This window comes from Pseudoliparis swirei, chromosome 24 (assembly GCF_029220125.1).
Source record: "Pseudoliparis swirei isolate HS2019 ecotype Mariana Trench chromosome 24, NWPU_hadal_v1, whole genome shotgun sequence".
Taxonomy (NCBI): Eukaryota; Metazoa; Chordata; class Actinopteri; order Perciformes; family Liparidae; genus Pseudoliparis; species Pseudoliparis swirei.
In genome coordinates, this window is record NC_079411.1 from 21,421,368 (window position 1) to 21,435,083 (window position 13,716).

Genomic DNA, 13,716 nt, shown 5'->3' on the forward strand with positions numbered 1-13,716 from the left:
TATTTTCATTAACTAACTATTTAGTGAAGGTTAAGTCCCAAAAGGCAGCCCAGGTAACTGGACAAATAAACACGAAAACACAATTCACGGTATTTAATATGAATGAAGATATAATGCTTTTTATTTTATTTATTGACATCATGAATGTGTTAATAACTATACTGTTTGTAAAATCACATTACACACAAGAAAAAAAAAGTACAAACTAAAAACTGCAAATGCCGCCTCCTGTAACACAAAGTATTGTGAAACGCAGACAACCTTTGATTTGAGGTAATTAGTCGAGCGGCTGGCAGGAGACGCCGTGCTGAGTTCAAAGGGGTGTCCCTCATCGGGAAACATTAAGTGTTCCTACCAACATGATGCCATTAAATCCGGCGCTTGTTGCGGCATTAGCACTAAGGGTGACTGGGCAAAACACACGCCGTTTCTACCAGGCATTCGCTATGATACACACTCCAGGAGGAACAACAACGGGCATTTGAAGCAAAGCTTCTGTCGGTATATTTCAAACCGGGCCGACGGAGAAGAAGAATAAAACAAATAAAAAAAGAGTTCCCCTTTAAGACAAAGTAGCGAGCAACGAGACCGTGAAGGCCGCTGAATCTGAATTATCGCAGCAATCAGGGAAACTAGTTCAAGACGTGCCAGGTCTCATGTCGGCTCTTTTACACCGGGGACCTCGCCCTTCAACAGTGGAGCATGTATACCCCGAGCTATAAGGTACTTTAAAAGGAATAAGCAGGGTTACGACATCCATTTAGACACCGAGTGTACTGGTTATGGATGAGAAGTACCCAGTGTGTGTGTGTGTGTGTTTTGGTTGAGTTCATGTCCACCTCTGGACTCCCATATCGACACCTCCCTAAAATAATATCCGTCGTTATTTTTACAGTTTTTTCAGAAAACACTAAAAACGTGACCACATACTGATCACATGATAGTCCGATGTATTGTACTACAGGGGTAGAGTCGCATGATGAGTTCAACTGAGGGTGGAGGCGATTTTTACCAGATGTGGCCAGTATCACGAGGAGATGATTTCGGCCCAACATTTTTTTGGACTTAGGCCATTATTTTTTTAGGAAGGTGACGATATTCAAGTAAGGTAAGTGTCCTGCCTTCCCCAGGGGCAGAAATACACACATAACCTGATTGGAACTCTCCCAAAACATCCACACAGCACATACCGTCCTCATCTCACACGGCTGGTTACACGGCATGGGGGGTGGGGTGGGGGTGGGGGGGGTCCCACGCTGAACCACTCATTAAACCTGCAGCTTGACAAGCAGCCTCTGGATGACAGTAATTGTTGCAATCGCAGACGGAGAGCAATTAATGAAGAGGTCAGAAGTTTCCAGAGGGGGTGTCTGCCTGGATTAAAAAAGCTCCCGCATGAATCTCACTGTAGCCACTAAGCTATAGGGTCGGGGTGGAGCCGCGGGAAACCATAATAATGTTTCACTACCGAGAAAACGTCGATCAAAATTCATCGTCACCATTAAACTATTCATATTTTCCTTTTTTTCTTCTTTTTAGGACAACTTTAAATCAGTAGTAGATTGAGCTGATGATGTAACTCTTATGAGTGGAGTGAATATCTCTAAATCGCTAAAAAGTCAATCGCGATTGGAAACTCGTCATTCCTATCGCCCTTGGTGAATTTATATTCACAGAAATACAGCAAAGTAAAAAACATTACATCGCCTAAATATGTTTGTCAGGATTTTGTTTGTTGTGGGCCGAAACCGTTGATCAAAATCCAACTCAAAGCTCATGCTCTGTCATCGTCTCTATTGAACTATTCATATTTTCCCTTTATTGTTTTTAGGACAACTCTAAATCGGTGTGATCTCTGAGTAGATTGAATATAATAACTCCGATGAGTGGAGTGAAGAAGCATACCCTACATATCCACAAAGAGAAAACCACCGGAAAGTCATGAGAAGAAAAGATTTGACCAAATACTCCTCTCAGTCTCTAATATGAGTTTTTTTAAATAAATTTTTTTGTAGCAGACTTCAGACGACTCTGCGGCTCCGCGAGCGGCATCAAATTAATTAACAATGACTTAGAATACAAAAGCACTTTGAACCGAGTGTGTGCCGTGACCAGAGCCAGATTGACGGGGAACTTTGACCCCGCAGCCCTCCCGACGACAGTCGCTTATGACTTCCATCGAGAGGCTAACGGCAAATTCCCTCTGGCGCGGGGCCAGCCGCAAGAACAATCCCCCCCCCCCCCCGGACCGAACCTATATGAACTGTGCCGCCAACATGATGTGAACATGCCGGGTTTTACTTGGACAAGACACACAGAATTCACGAGAAAAAGAAGAAAAAAAGGACTAAACTGAGTAAAACGGTTTCAATAAAGTGTCATGTTTTTGGACTGAGGTCTGTGCCCCCGTGTGAACTGGGATACGATGACTTGAGTCTTAGATTTGTTTTTTTTTCTTGTCTGACACTGTTTTATGTTGTATGTCTGTGTTTAATGTGCTCCTGCTGTCTTAGCCAGGAAACTCTTGTAAACGCTTTTTTTTTTTTTATCTCAATGAGGCTTTTCCTAGTTAAATAAATAAATTAAAATACTAGCATTCGAGCCAAATGACTTGGATAAAGTGGATATGCTGAAAGTCATGGAGTAAAAGTTTCTATATTGTTATATAACAACGTGCTGCATATCTGGTAGGTATAGAGACATTGATTATACAGAACCCCCACATTCACGCCCACTCTCACTATGTCAATCACATGGTTCCCAGAAAGCTGAAAGATCGACGAGAGTAACTTTAATTCACTCGTGAACACGCGTTAATCAGAATTGTTCTGTGCGCTGACCCAACGGAAGAATCATCAACGATGCAGTAGCTCGACAGAGGAGGTGAGGCCTGATGCACGAGGGGTCACTTTGAAGCGTGTCTCTAAATCACTGATCGTCTACTACACTGCTGATGCCCCCCCACCCCCCCTCTGAAATATGTTTTAATCCAAGTAGCCCCTGACCAGCACAAAATATTTTCGATTGAACAAAATATGTAACACACAGCACTTTGCCACCAGCGTCTGATTTAATATACACAATGCAGTTTCTGAACTTACACTTATATGTTATTGAGTATTTATCAAATCACTCAATTTAAAAGGATTTTTTGAATGGATGCTAATTTGAAATATATTTAAAAGAAATCCCACGTACCCCCGGGGTACTGTACCATATATTATGACACCTCCTTTAAAGAGTAATGAAGTTAAACTATAATATTATATACTTCATCATAAATTACTTCTGTTCAGAAATGACACTGGAATCCCTGAATCTGCATATTTTACCCCTGGATGTGCATCGTTGGTGTTCAGGGCAGTGAGGTCTGACTTTAATGAAAAAACACTCAAATATAATTGCTTTCTCAACCCTCTTGGCACGAAGGAGAATCCTATTGGACAGGAAGTCACCTCGTCCTCCCCCCTCCTCCCTCCTCCTCCTCGTGGTTAAAGGACCTGGTGTTCTTCTTAAAATTGGAGAAAATCAAGTTCTCGCTGCGGCAACAGCCTGAGAAATTCGACTACTTGGGGTCCGAACATACGAGACTGATGAATCGAAGACGCTCTCATTAGATTCATAAACCATTTATGTGTCCTTAGACGGTTTTATTTTATTTAGTTATCTTAATGCTGTTGTCGGAATTAATAATAGCAATAATTTACAATTTCTAAAACTCATTACCGGTTGTATTACCGCTGTTGGACTTGTTTTTATGTTGATGTTCTGTTTTAATGTAGTTACCTTCGCATTGAAAATGCGGAAGGTTATGTTTTGATCGCCGTGTATTTATTTATTTGTATGCGTGTTACTCGCATAACTAAAAAAGTATTAAACCGAATCGCATGAAATTTGGTGGGATGATTGGTTATTATCCGGGGACTATTTGATTAGATTTTGGGATCGATCGGGTCAAAGGTCAAGGTCATGAAAAGGTCAATTTTTATCCAATTGGCATGCAACTAATGCCAAAATGTTCATAATTCAATGCCCAATCTTGTGATATGCGAAGGTATGCGCTCTACCGAGTGCCCGTTCTAGTTTCTATCTGCTTTTATCTTTTATTCTGTATAATTTTATTGTAAGGTGACCTTGGGTGACTTGAAAGGCCTCCAAATGAAATGTATTATTATTATTATTAATATTATTATTATTACCCTCCTACACCATTTTTACTTTTTCTGTATACTTGAACTACTAATACTGTTATGTGCTTTTTGACAATTGAAGCGATTTGTTCTGTGTTGGGGGAATGTGTGTGTGTGTGTGTGTGTGTGTGTGGGGGGGGGGGGGGATGAAAATGGACATGTGCAATGTATAACTGTGTCCTCTACTTTTGAGAATAAACACAATTTACACCCCAAAAAAAGAGAATGTGAGTTCTAGACAAATGACAAACGCGTCGTAAACAGATCCTGAATCAGCGAATTCTCTGGAGCTCAAATTCATCGGTGTGTGTCAATTCAATATGCGCTGTTGCTCTGTGACTTTAGGTTCCAGTGGCTGTGTGTGACTGTGTGTGACTGTGTGTGTGGCTGCGTGTGTGGCTGCGTTACCGTCCTGACACACACAGACTCAGGAGGTCAAGAACCGCCGTGACACTTCAAAAGACCAATGTCAGCCATCAGATGGTCACAGTCCAGTGTAATAAGCCGGGGCGAGAGAGATACTGCGAGGATCATATTTGGTGATCATGTTATTGCAATAATGTACCCGAATATGTCACAATGCTCTTGTGTAACACTTGTATGCGTGTCGTATGTGTGAAGATTGTAAAGCCCACTGAGGTAAAGTCATACGTTTGTGATATTGTGCTTTATAAAATAAACTGAATTGAATTATATTCTGTCCATCTTTCTTTGTCTGGAAAAAGAAGGGAAATGACCTGCCGCTAGTGTCAACTGTGATGAAAACAACCCCCCCCCCCTAACTAGTTTATTATGTAATGCTAATTTGGCACACCTAATTTCTGGTAATGGAGCTTAATGATTTGCTTTGTTGTCCTCCCAATTAATCCCCCTTAAAAGAAACGCAATGCACCACTGGTGTATTTCAGGTATTGATGAAGTCGTTGCTGTACAGGTGTGCAAGTATCACTCCCATAGAAGCACCTCCGGGCCTAAAGATAGACTCGTCTCAAATCTGGACATCCTGTGAGGAAAAACAACGTAGTCAGAAGCAACAAAACATAGAGGGGGGGGGGCTCTGCGAAAAGGCCAGGTAAACCGCGGTTAAGGTAAACATCGTTCTCAAACGCCATGCGCATACACATTTCACACACACACACAACACATGGGGGGGGGGGGGGAGGGCTCGAGGGTGTTAGAGGCTGTTATTCATTATCCACACGACTGCATTCCAGGGCTGGACAAAAGGAGTTATCGCCACCATCATTCAGAGGCAAGCACAAGAGAGGTAAAGAGGGATTTAAGCAGGTTCTCAAACGAGATGCCCCCACCTGATAACCTCAGCACCGCCGTTGCACCATTCCCACATGTCCTAATGCATTCACAAATCAGAGAGAGAGAGAGAGAAGGACGGAGGGGAAAGAGCAACACGACTGAATGAGAGGGGAAGGTACGAGGAGGAAAGCAAGAGGAGGGAGAGAGAGAGAGAGGAACCGTGTGAAGTTAACACTGAATGGAAGAAGATGGTGAAAGATAACGACACCTCCTAGGAAGTGACCGGTGCGCCTCACTCCTGATGCGTTGTGAGGCGGGCCAGATAAGAAATGCCCAAACAACCATTTCTCTTTTTTTCCCTTCCCTATACCTGGAATTCCTTTTTAAATTTATTTTTATTTTTTAAGTCAAGAGCACACTAAATGCTCCCCCCCCCTTTTTTAAATTCAGGTTTTAGTCATTTAAGATTCAATCGCACACCGTGACCCTCTGATGGCGTTCGGTGCTACCTGAAAATGATTCACCTTTCTATACCCTCCCAAATCCGCGGGGTGGACAGGTGAGAGGTCAACCAGCGTGTGCGATGACCTTTGACACGCGAGAGATTGAACTGAAAACGAGGAGGCGTGCGGCATCTTGAATAATAACTAACAAAGCACTCGTATGACTAGGAAAGTATGTGCAGTCTATCTAGTGGTCTCACCTTTTTTAAACTCCTCCAGCATTGCATCCAACTTGGTGTCATTGAACACAAAATGCAAGGGGTGGCTGTAAAACTTTGTGATGGTTTTGAGAGTGGTGCAATCATCCGGGTCCACAAACGCCAGGTCCTTGACAAAGAGCAGATCTACTATGTTGGACCTCTCGCCCTCAAAGACGGGGATGCGCGTGTAGCCGCTCTTCATGATCTCGGACATGGTGTTGAAGTCCAGGGTGCCATCCCCGGGGATCATGAAGCAATCGCTCAGCGGCGTCATCACGCCCTCCACGGTCTTCGTCCTGAGCTCCAGCGCGCCCTGGATGATGTTCAGCTCCTCCTTCACCAGGTCGTTGTAAGGGTCCGTGACGCGCAGCATCTCCAGAAGCTTCTCCCGGTTGTACACGGTTCCGATCTCCTGGCCCAGGAGGTAGTCGAGCAGCTTGCTCACCGGGTAGGAGGCGGGGAAAGTGAGCAGCATGAAGAACTTGGTGAGGAAGATAGTGTTGGCCCCGACGGCGAGGCCGTGTCTGGAGCAGATGGCCTGGGGCACGATTTCCCCAAAAATGACTATTCCAATGGTGGACATGACCACCGCGATCAACCCCGAACCGGCGATATCATCCAGCAGGATGGTCAGCGTGGTGTTCGCCAACACGTTGCCGAGCAGGAGCGAGCAAAGCAAGTAATTCCCTTGGCTCCGGACCGGCTCGATTTTCTTGGCGTAATTCTTCTCCTTTTCCGTGCCGCAGTTCTGGACTATCTGGAGCTCCATGGGGTCCAGAGCCATGAGCCCCAGGTTCAACCCGCTGAACATACCGGACAGGCACAGCAACATGGAGATGAAGATGACCTGGAGCCAGAAGGGCAACAGAAACTTTTTCTCCTCCACCACGATCACTTTGGTGTCGTCGCCATCGTGGTAGATCCAGGTGTTCTCGGTCCACGGGTCGTTCATCCCGCCCGAGGCCGGTGACGCGGTGGCGATGCAAAGGTAATACGACTTACTCCTCTCGGTTTTTCGAAGCGGTTTGACCTCAATTTCCACTATTCCCGTCGTCTTTCGATTCAGGATGATACTGGGCAATATGATTATATCCGAAGTCCTAATGCCGCAGGGATGCGAGCCCGACGACGAGTCCTCTTGGCTCTGGTTATCCCCCGAGGAGCTGTCACGGCTCCCAACCGTCCGGCTCCGCTCGTGCTCCGTGAAAGAGATTTTGGACCAGGTCTCGTTGTTGATGTTCAGCCCGTACACCCGTAATTTCACCCGAGAGCGCTCACTCACCCGCAGGTAGCCCCTATCCATGAAGGAAATGTCGTCCGTGTCCTCCAGTCGGAGCCCTATGATGACGGTCTCCTCGGACCCTTCCTTGCCACTCGTCGGGGTGACACAACAGCCGGTGACAGTTAAGAAAATCATCGCCAAAACTCGGACCCGGTTAAGTGACGCCATTTTTGCAGCGGTGGTCGCTTGGGATAACGGCTCTGCCATATCGATAACCATTGGCAACCAAACCTCCTGAATGAAAAGGGCTTTTAAAAATCAGAGCCAGTCGGAGTCCGCCTTCATCTCCGACGAGGGTTGCCGTGACTTGTGCATCGGGACCTGCTCGTTCCCACTACGTGTCTGACACTGATGACTCGCGAGCGGAGGCTTATGGGCCAACTCGTGCCTCCCCTGATGTCCCGGTGACAGGCGACGGCGGCGGCCAATCAGCAGAGGCCGTTGGGGAGGGGGCGGGGCGCGCGCAGCCTCCTCGGCGAATCAAATTCCAAAACAAGTGCACCTCATGTTAAGAGACGGTCGAGGCGCTGCTGACTTTTTAAAAACATACATCTACAATTACAGGAGATAACGTGATTGTACATGATTGCAATGAGTATTCGTAAAGATAAAAATAAAACACACATCAATAAAGACAGACACAGTAACATGAGCTATTATTAGAATACAATTGCAGTAACTACATAATAGTAATACGAATATGTACTGAAGAAAGTATTCTGTATTTCATTAGATAAAGTATGACTATAGAAAAGTTGTAAAAAATAAATAGTTTTATTTTGTAGCATAACCATATTTGTTTTTCTCTCTTTTTTGATCCCTCAGATGTATCTTCGGACCTCACGGTCTTAATACCATGGTTATGAATTATTGCTTATAATATATAGTTTCAGAGAAGGTGTTTAATCATCAGTAATGATTACATAAGGCCTATTTTCATATTAATCATATACCTTGTGGACTTGTTCTTGACTTAAAGACACCTTATGCAAAACTGGTGTAAATAAATCACAATAGTATGTGAATAAATGTATAAGAAGAAATAACACACATTAACATAATAATGCTGATATTAGTTTGAACACTTCTGCAAAACCTGTCAATATACTGCCTAAATAAATCAATAAAATTTGAGGTATTACAACACAGGTAGCAAAGGTGATGAAGTCCTGATGAAGGTGGAAAGGGCATGCATACATTATTCAGATGTTTAAGCTTGTACACCAATGGGACAAATAGCCATATAGGAAGAAGGCACCAATACTGTTCAATTATAAATACGTTTTGAATCTGTGGGCATTTGGATTATTTATTAGTCATATAAATTAAATGAACCATCCTTTCCAGTCTTTTCTGTTTTTCAAGTTGAAGGATTGACCAGCAAGTCTTCAGAGAACATCAATAAGACAAGTTTATGTGCAAGAGATTCCTTTTAATTGCTGAAATACCATTTAAAATGTGCATAAACACAACATATTCCCATTGCATCATAAGGCATGATTCGAGTCCGTACATTTGAACATCTTTCATAATTCATACACAGTATGATGCTCTTCCCACCATCACTTGCAGCAGGCGGCGGACTGTGTGCTGCAGCACCCCCCTGTGGCTGAACCCGGACTTTGTTTCTTCAGCTGAAGGACCAGCTCGAAAGGATCCACAATGCCCGCCTGTGTCAGTAGTCCAACAAGGTAGAAATCAGCCGCAGTTCACTACATCCAGTTCTTATTCAGGTAGCACATACATCATACCTTCATGCCAGGAATTCAGAAAAGTTGATTCTTAGAACCAAAACACCAATTATTATGCTGAACATGAAATGTAATGGCAGAATACAGATTGATGTACACGGAGGGTGTTCGATGCATGTTTACACCTGATATCAGTGTCTCTTTTATCTCACACACACTGGTTGTTCATTGAATTAGTATTTCACAGTAGCTGTGCTTTCAAGAACAAGACCAAAGGCCTTTTATTACTATTATCACTAACTAGCCGTGTTGATTAGGGAAAAGTATCTCGGATCTGTTTCACTTCAGAGGGGCAGTCCAAAGGCTAACTCCTGGGACCAATTTAGATACATCACTGACATTTTAAGAATAAAATGTAATGAGTGATGACAGCATTAGGGTAGTCATTGGAAAACATATAGTGGTGTTTGTAGATTTGTGTGTGTGTGTGTGTGTGTGTGTGTGTGTGTGTGCATAGGACGACCACGTGCGCTGATAAGATGGCATTCCATGAGCTGAAAAGAGAACATTCCTTCCTGTTCAAGGTTCCTCAGCATGACTCCACAGTCTGGTTATGACTCCGAGACAGCTGCTTGACCTTGTGCGTGTGGATGTGAGCGTAAGTATGTTTGAGTGGGTATGTGAGTTGCTTGTGTGTGTAAGAACTTGCTGCATGCATCCTGGTGCACACATGCGTGTGTGACTCTGTGCACAGTTTCGCCAGTGGGGCTCTCTGGGTGTGTCACACACACTTGAAATGGATCCGACCAACACACTGACCCCTAGTGCTCAAAGGAAAATTACACACAGACATTTCCCGGAATTAAGCTGCGACGCTGACCTTAGGTTCGGCTCCGCAGGGCTCACCCGGTGGCTGAAAAGTGAAGTCTTCCGCAAATCTGGACTGGGTCAGGATGGCGGCCAGCTCTCCATCGACCTCCACCACATTATCGACCTGTGGAATACACTCATAGCTGACATTATTTGCAAACAACGCAAACAACGCAAACAACGCAAAACACACCTTTTCCGACTATATCTGGATTAAAACACAGATTAGCACTTCAGTGGCACTTAGATAGCACTTACTTATGGTACTTTTGTAGTTCGACTATGTTGAGGAAATGTTACTTCCTGTATTCTTGTTGTTCTTAGTTTGTACTCTAGGTTGAAATGCACTTATTGTAAGTCGCTTTGGATAAAAGCGTCTGCTAAATGACATGTAATGTAATGTAATGTAACTGAAGATATTGAGCGGTTCTTGTGAGGTGGGATGTGTCGACCTTGAATGTGTATCGACAGTCAAACTGGAAGCTGTCCTCCACCCCAGTAATGCTCCCGTTATAAATGACCCGACGGGGCTGGGTGTTGCCTTTAGGGACCTTGAACAGGCGGTACGTGGCAGAGACAAACTTGTAGTCACCTGTATTGCCAGAACAGGTAAGAAAGAATTCCAAATTGCATCAGTCAATCTCAACAACAATCGAGAATGTTTTGTATGATTAACAACTGAGCCTTAAAAATCATCGTGAAGAATATCTTAAATTATTAAATAACAAAGAAAAAATAGTCTCAAACCCAGAATGTCCTGCAGCTCTTTGTTGTCCACCGAGAGGACGCTGGCTGTAACCAGCCGTGGTGGACTGAAGCCCACTTCTCCAGCCAATTGCAGCAGGTCTTTCCACCAGAGCGCTCCACCAAGACACTCCCCTGCAGAGATGAATTACGTTGTGATATTCTGGCATGTGTCTGTGAGCTTTTATGGCAGCAGGATATTAATTTGACGCACCCCACAGGACTTTGTGATTTTTAATTTCCTCTGTTAGTCTTCCACTGCTGTAGACGTCACTGAAGTACAGCTCACCTCCATCCTAAAGATCAACATTCAAGCGACGCATGAAGTGAATATCAATGCAAACCACATAGACAAACAGGTTTTATGATTCACAAACAATTTCATGTTTGGCCTCTTGTCCCAGCATTGTCGTTAAGTTGAACTAGATTGTAAGGAGAGGCCAAAGGTCAACCCAAAGGCGGTGTACCTTGAGCACGCTGTAGGCTTCAGCCAGAACTCTCTTCTTGTCTGGAGAGAGATTCACCACGCAGTTGGAACTGTGGAGAAGAAAAAAAATCACCTTTTCAACTTCATTTCTTTAGAATTACAAAGCATAAAATTAGAAAACAAAGAAAGAGAGTAAATGACTTCTCACATAATGATATCAAATGAGCTCTTTTCCAAACCCGCTTCTGTCAGGGCCTCAATGTAGCCCTGGACGAAACTAACATTGGGCTTCTTGTAGCCAAACTCTTTGGCGTGATAGTCCACATAGGTCCTGGCCACGTCAAGCTGGAAGAGAGCACAGTGTTGCATTTTAATCTGTATTAGCAGTTTGAGTGTGAATAAAATTGTTTTTTATTGTCAGTGTTGTTATACAACTTAATTTAGTTTGATGACCCACAGCCAGCCAGTAGCAAAAAACAACAAAGACAGACAAGTTAAAAATAGACAAGGATAAACAATGTACAAGATAAAAAATACACAAGAAGAATAAAAAAACATTTTACAAAGTAAATTAAGATAGAATGTGTGCGTTTGTTAAACAGTTTGTGCATACTGGGGAGCATCATTTTGTTTATCTAAATGCAGAATGTGAAATGTTTTTGCAAGACTCTGACAGCCTTCATGAACATTCCAGGGGAGCTATTTTTTCTTCTTCTTCTGTACAGATCATTGTCAGCGGGCCTTAATGTGATGCTGATGCACATTACCTGTTCCTCTGTCATGTCAATGCCAGTGATGTGGCCCTTCTCGCCCACCAGCTGACTCAGCATGTAGCAGTCCCTTCCACTTCCACTTCCCAGGTCCAGTATCCTGCAGCCCTCCAAACACTCGGGCACCACCAGGCCACAGCCATAGTACCTGAGGGCAAAGGACACCCACTGTAAGCATCTGTGGATCCTGGGACTGTTGCGGTGTTTCAACACATCTGGAGCAACAAAACTGAAGACTGTGAACAACAGTGCAGTGACCTGGCGGTGACTTCAGGGTGCACTTTCTTCAGAGCCTGGCGGATGAAGGCAGGGATGGGTTTGGCCGGAGGCACACAGGCATTGCTCTTCAGGTCCGTGGAATTCTTCAGCACTTTGCCGTAATAATCCTAAAAAGGGCAGAAACGCGAGCTGTGGTTGGTTCTCGTTGTTACTGTGCGGTCAAATATTGACTCATAACAACATTAGCTTTCACCTCGACAGCATTAGCTGTTAGTTACTCAAGAACAGGACGAGAAGAAAAAAGTATGTTTTTCATAAAAGTTACCGGTGTTATGGTTTAACAGGCGACCGTGTTAACTGGCGACTTTTCAGCCGAACGCGTCCGTTGTTGTCGTGGTTACGACGGCCGTTTGAAAAGTAGGATAAAGAACACGTATAGCTGTCCTCATGAATGCTGCTTGGTTTAATAGTGTAATACAGTGCCAAACCCTCTCATATACATTCTAATATATACTATACAAATTAAACAATGCGGCATTCACGAGGGTATATATACGTGTTATCTTCCTATTTTCAAGCTGACAAGAACGGACGCGTTCGGTTCAAAGTCGCTCGTTAACACGGTCGCTTCTTAAAGCGTAACACCGGTGTTTTTAGCTGACGTGAATTAAGCTGAAGTACTATTTAGCTAACAACAAGTAACAACTAACAAGCTAGCGGCCATGACATGTGCAGCGCTTTAGGTGTAATAGGAGATGCACGTTATACCTTGACATCTACGTGGATGGTCGTGTCAGCGAAGCCTCCTGCTCGCGCACTTAAACACACACAAAAGTTTGGTTCGTTAACTTCAAATTGCACTAAACCCTACGTGATAATAATAACCGACTGTTAGCTAGCGGCTAACTGACATTGGTGGCTAACTACAGCACATTATCGGTTATAACGGTATTCCCCAAGTCTAGTTAGTTACACGTTCCTACGTATCTAACGTAGTGTAACGTCAACGTTACTATGAAACCCACCGCTACAGGTGTCCCGTTAACCTCACGGGGGATGGTTGAAGTATTGACCCCGTTTCATAATGCTAAGGTTAACGTGACGAAAAAATGAGACACGAGGCAGGTGTGCAGGTTTTTCCTCTCACCTGTTTCCATCAGCCATGTTCACGAGTGTCCCCAAGTCAAAGTCCACAGTGTGTGTAGAGGGAGGCTTTCTGCACACACTGCATGTGACCGCGCAGTGGACTTCTTCCTGAAGAACACAACCTGTGCTCTGTGGCCGGAAATCACAGCTGAACCCGGGTGCAAAGACTACAGAAGCATCACCGGTCATATAATAATTATTATAGTTATTAAACGAATAAATAAATGGGCCAGCTTGATTTTTTTAACCCTCCTGTTACCTTTACTAACATATTTGACCCTCGGGGTCAATTTGACCCCAGCAATTAAAACCTCCAGAAAATTATTAGAATTAATATTGCTTCCCAAGTTTAAGTGTGAGGTACTTTATGTTTGTTTGTTGACTACCTAAATAGCCCTTTAAATAAATAAAAAAGTTGAT

At 43.8% G+C, this 13,716-nt stretch overlaps 2 protein-coding genes across 4 annotated transcripts in view; both read right to left on the reverse strand.

The window, feature by feature from the left end:
* The window catches only part of cnnm2b (cyclin and CBS domain divalent metal cation transport mediator 2b), a 47,575-nt gene extending 39,550 nt beyond the window's left edge, over positions 1-8,025 (reverse strand). For 2 of the 3 annotated variants that reach the window (XM_056409885.1, XM_056409887.1), the window contains exons 1-2: positions 6,148-8,025; positions 5,501-5,602 (exon numbers count right to left, since the gene is read on the reverse strand). In XM_056409885.1, the coding sequence (XP_056265860.1) occupies positions 5,501-5,602; positions 6,148-7,648 (1,603 nt within the window). In that variant the 5' untranslated portion in view covers positions 7,649-8,025. The remainder of the gene's footprint in view (positions 1-5,500; positions 5,603-6,147) is intronic. The other variant, XM_056409886.1, reaches the window with a different exon arrangement.
* Positions 8,026-8,836: 811 nt separating this feature from the next.
* as3mt (arsenite methyltransferase) lies at positions 8,837-13,427 on the reverse strand. Its single transcript, XM_056409100.1, has 11 exons — positions 13,298-13,427; positions 12,919-12,967; positions 12,190-12,317; positions 11,929-12,079; positions 11,370-11,506; positions 11,202-11,271; positions 10,949-11,030; positions 10,738-10,869; positions 10,443-10,582; positions 10,001-10,114; positions 8,837-9,099 (listed from the first exon to the last, which is right to left on the reverse strand). The coding sequence occupies exons 1-11, from the start codon at positions 13,312-13,314 to the stop codon at positions 8,992-8,994; spliced, it is 1,128 nt and encodes a 375-aa protein (XP_056265075.1). The 5' UTR covers positions 13,315-13,427; the 3' UTR covers positions 8,837-8,991.
* Positions 13,428-13,716: the final 289 nt, after the last annotated feature.

What these genes read in the sequence shown, in the direction of transcription:
- as3mt (XM_056409100.1), bottom strand. An exon ending in CCATCCACGTAGATGTCAAG is followed by an intron (nt 12,318 to 12,918) that starts GTATAACGTGCA and finishes TGCCCTTTTTAG; the next exon opens with GATTATTACGGCAAAGTGCT. An exon ending in AGAGCTGCAGGACATTCTGG is followed by an intron (nt 10,583 to 10,737) that starts GTTTGAGACTAT and finishes CTGGCAATACAG; the next exon opens with GTGACTACAAGTTTGTCTCT.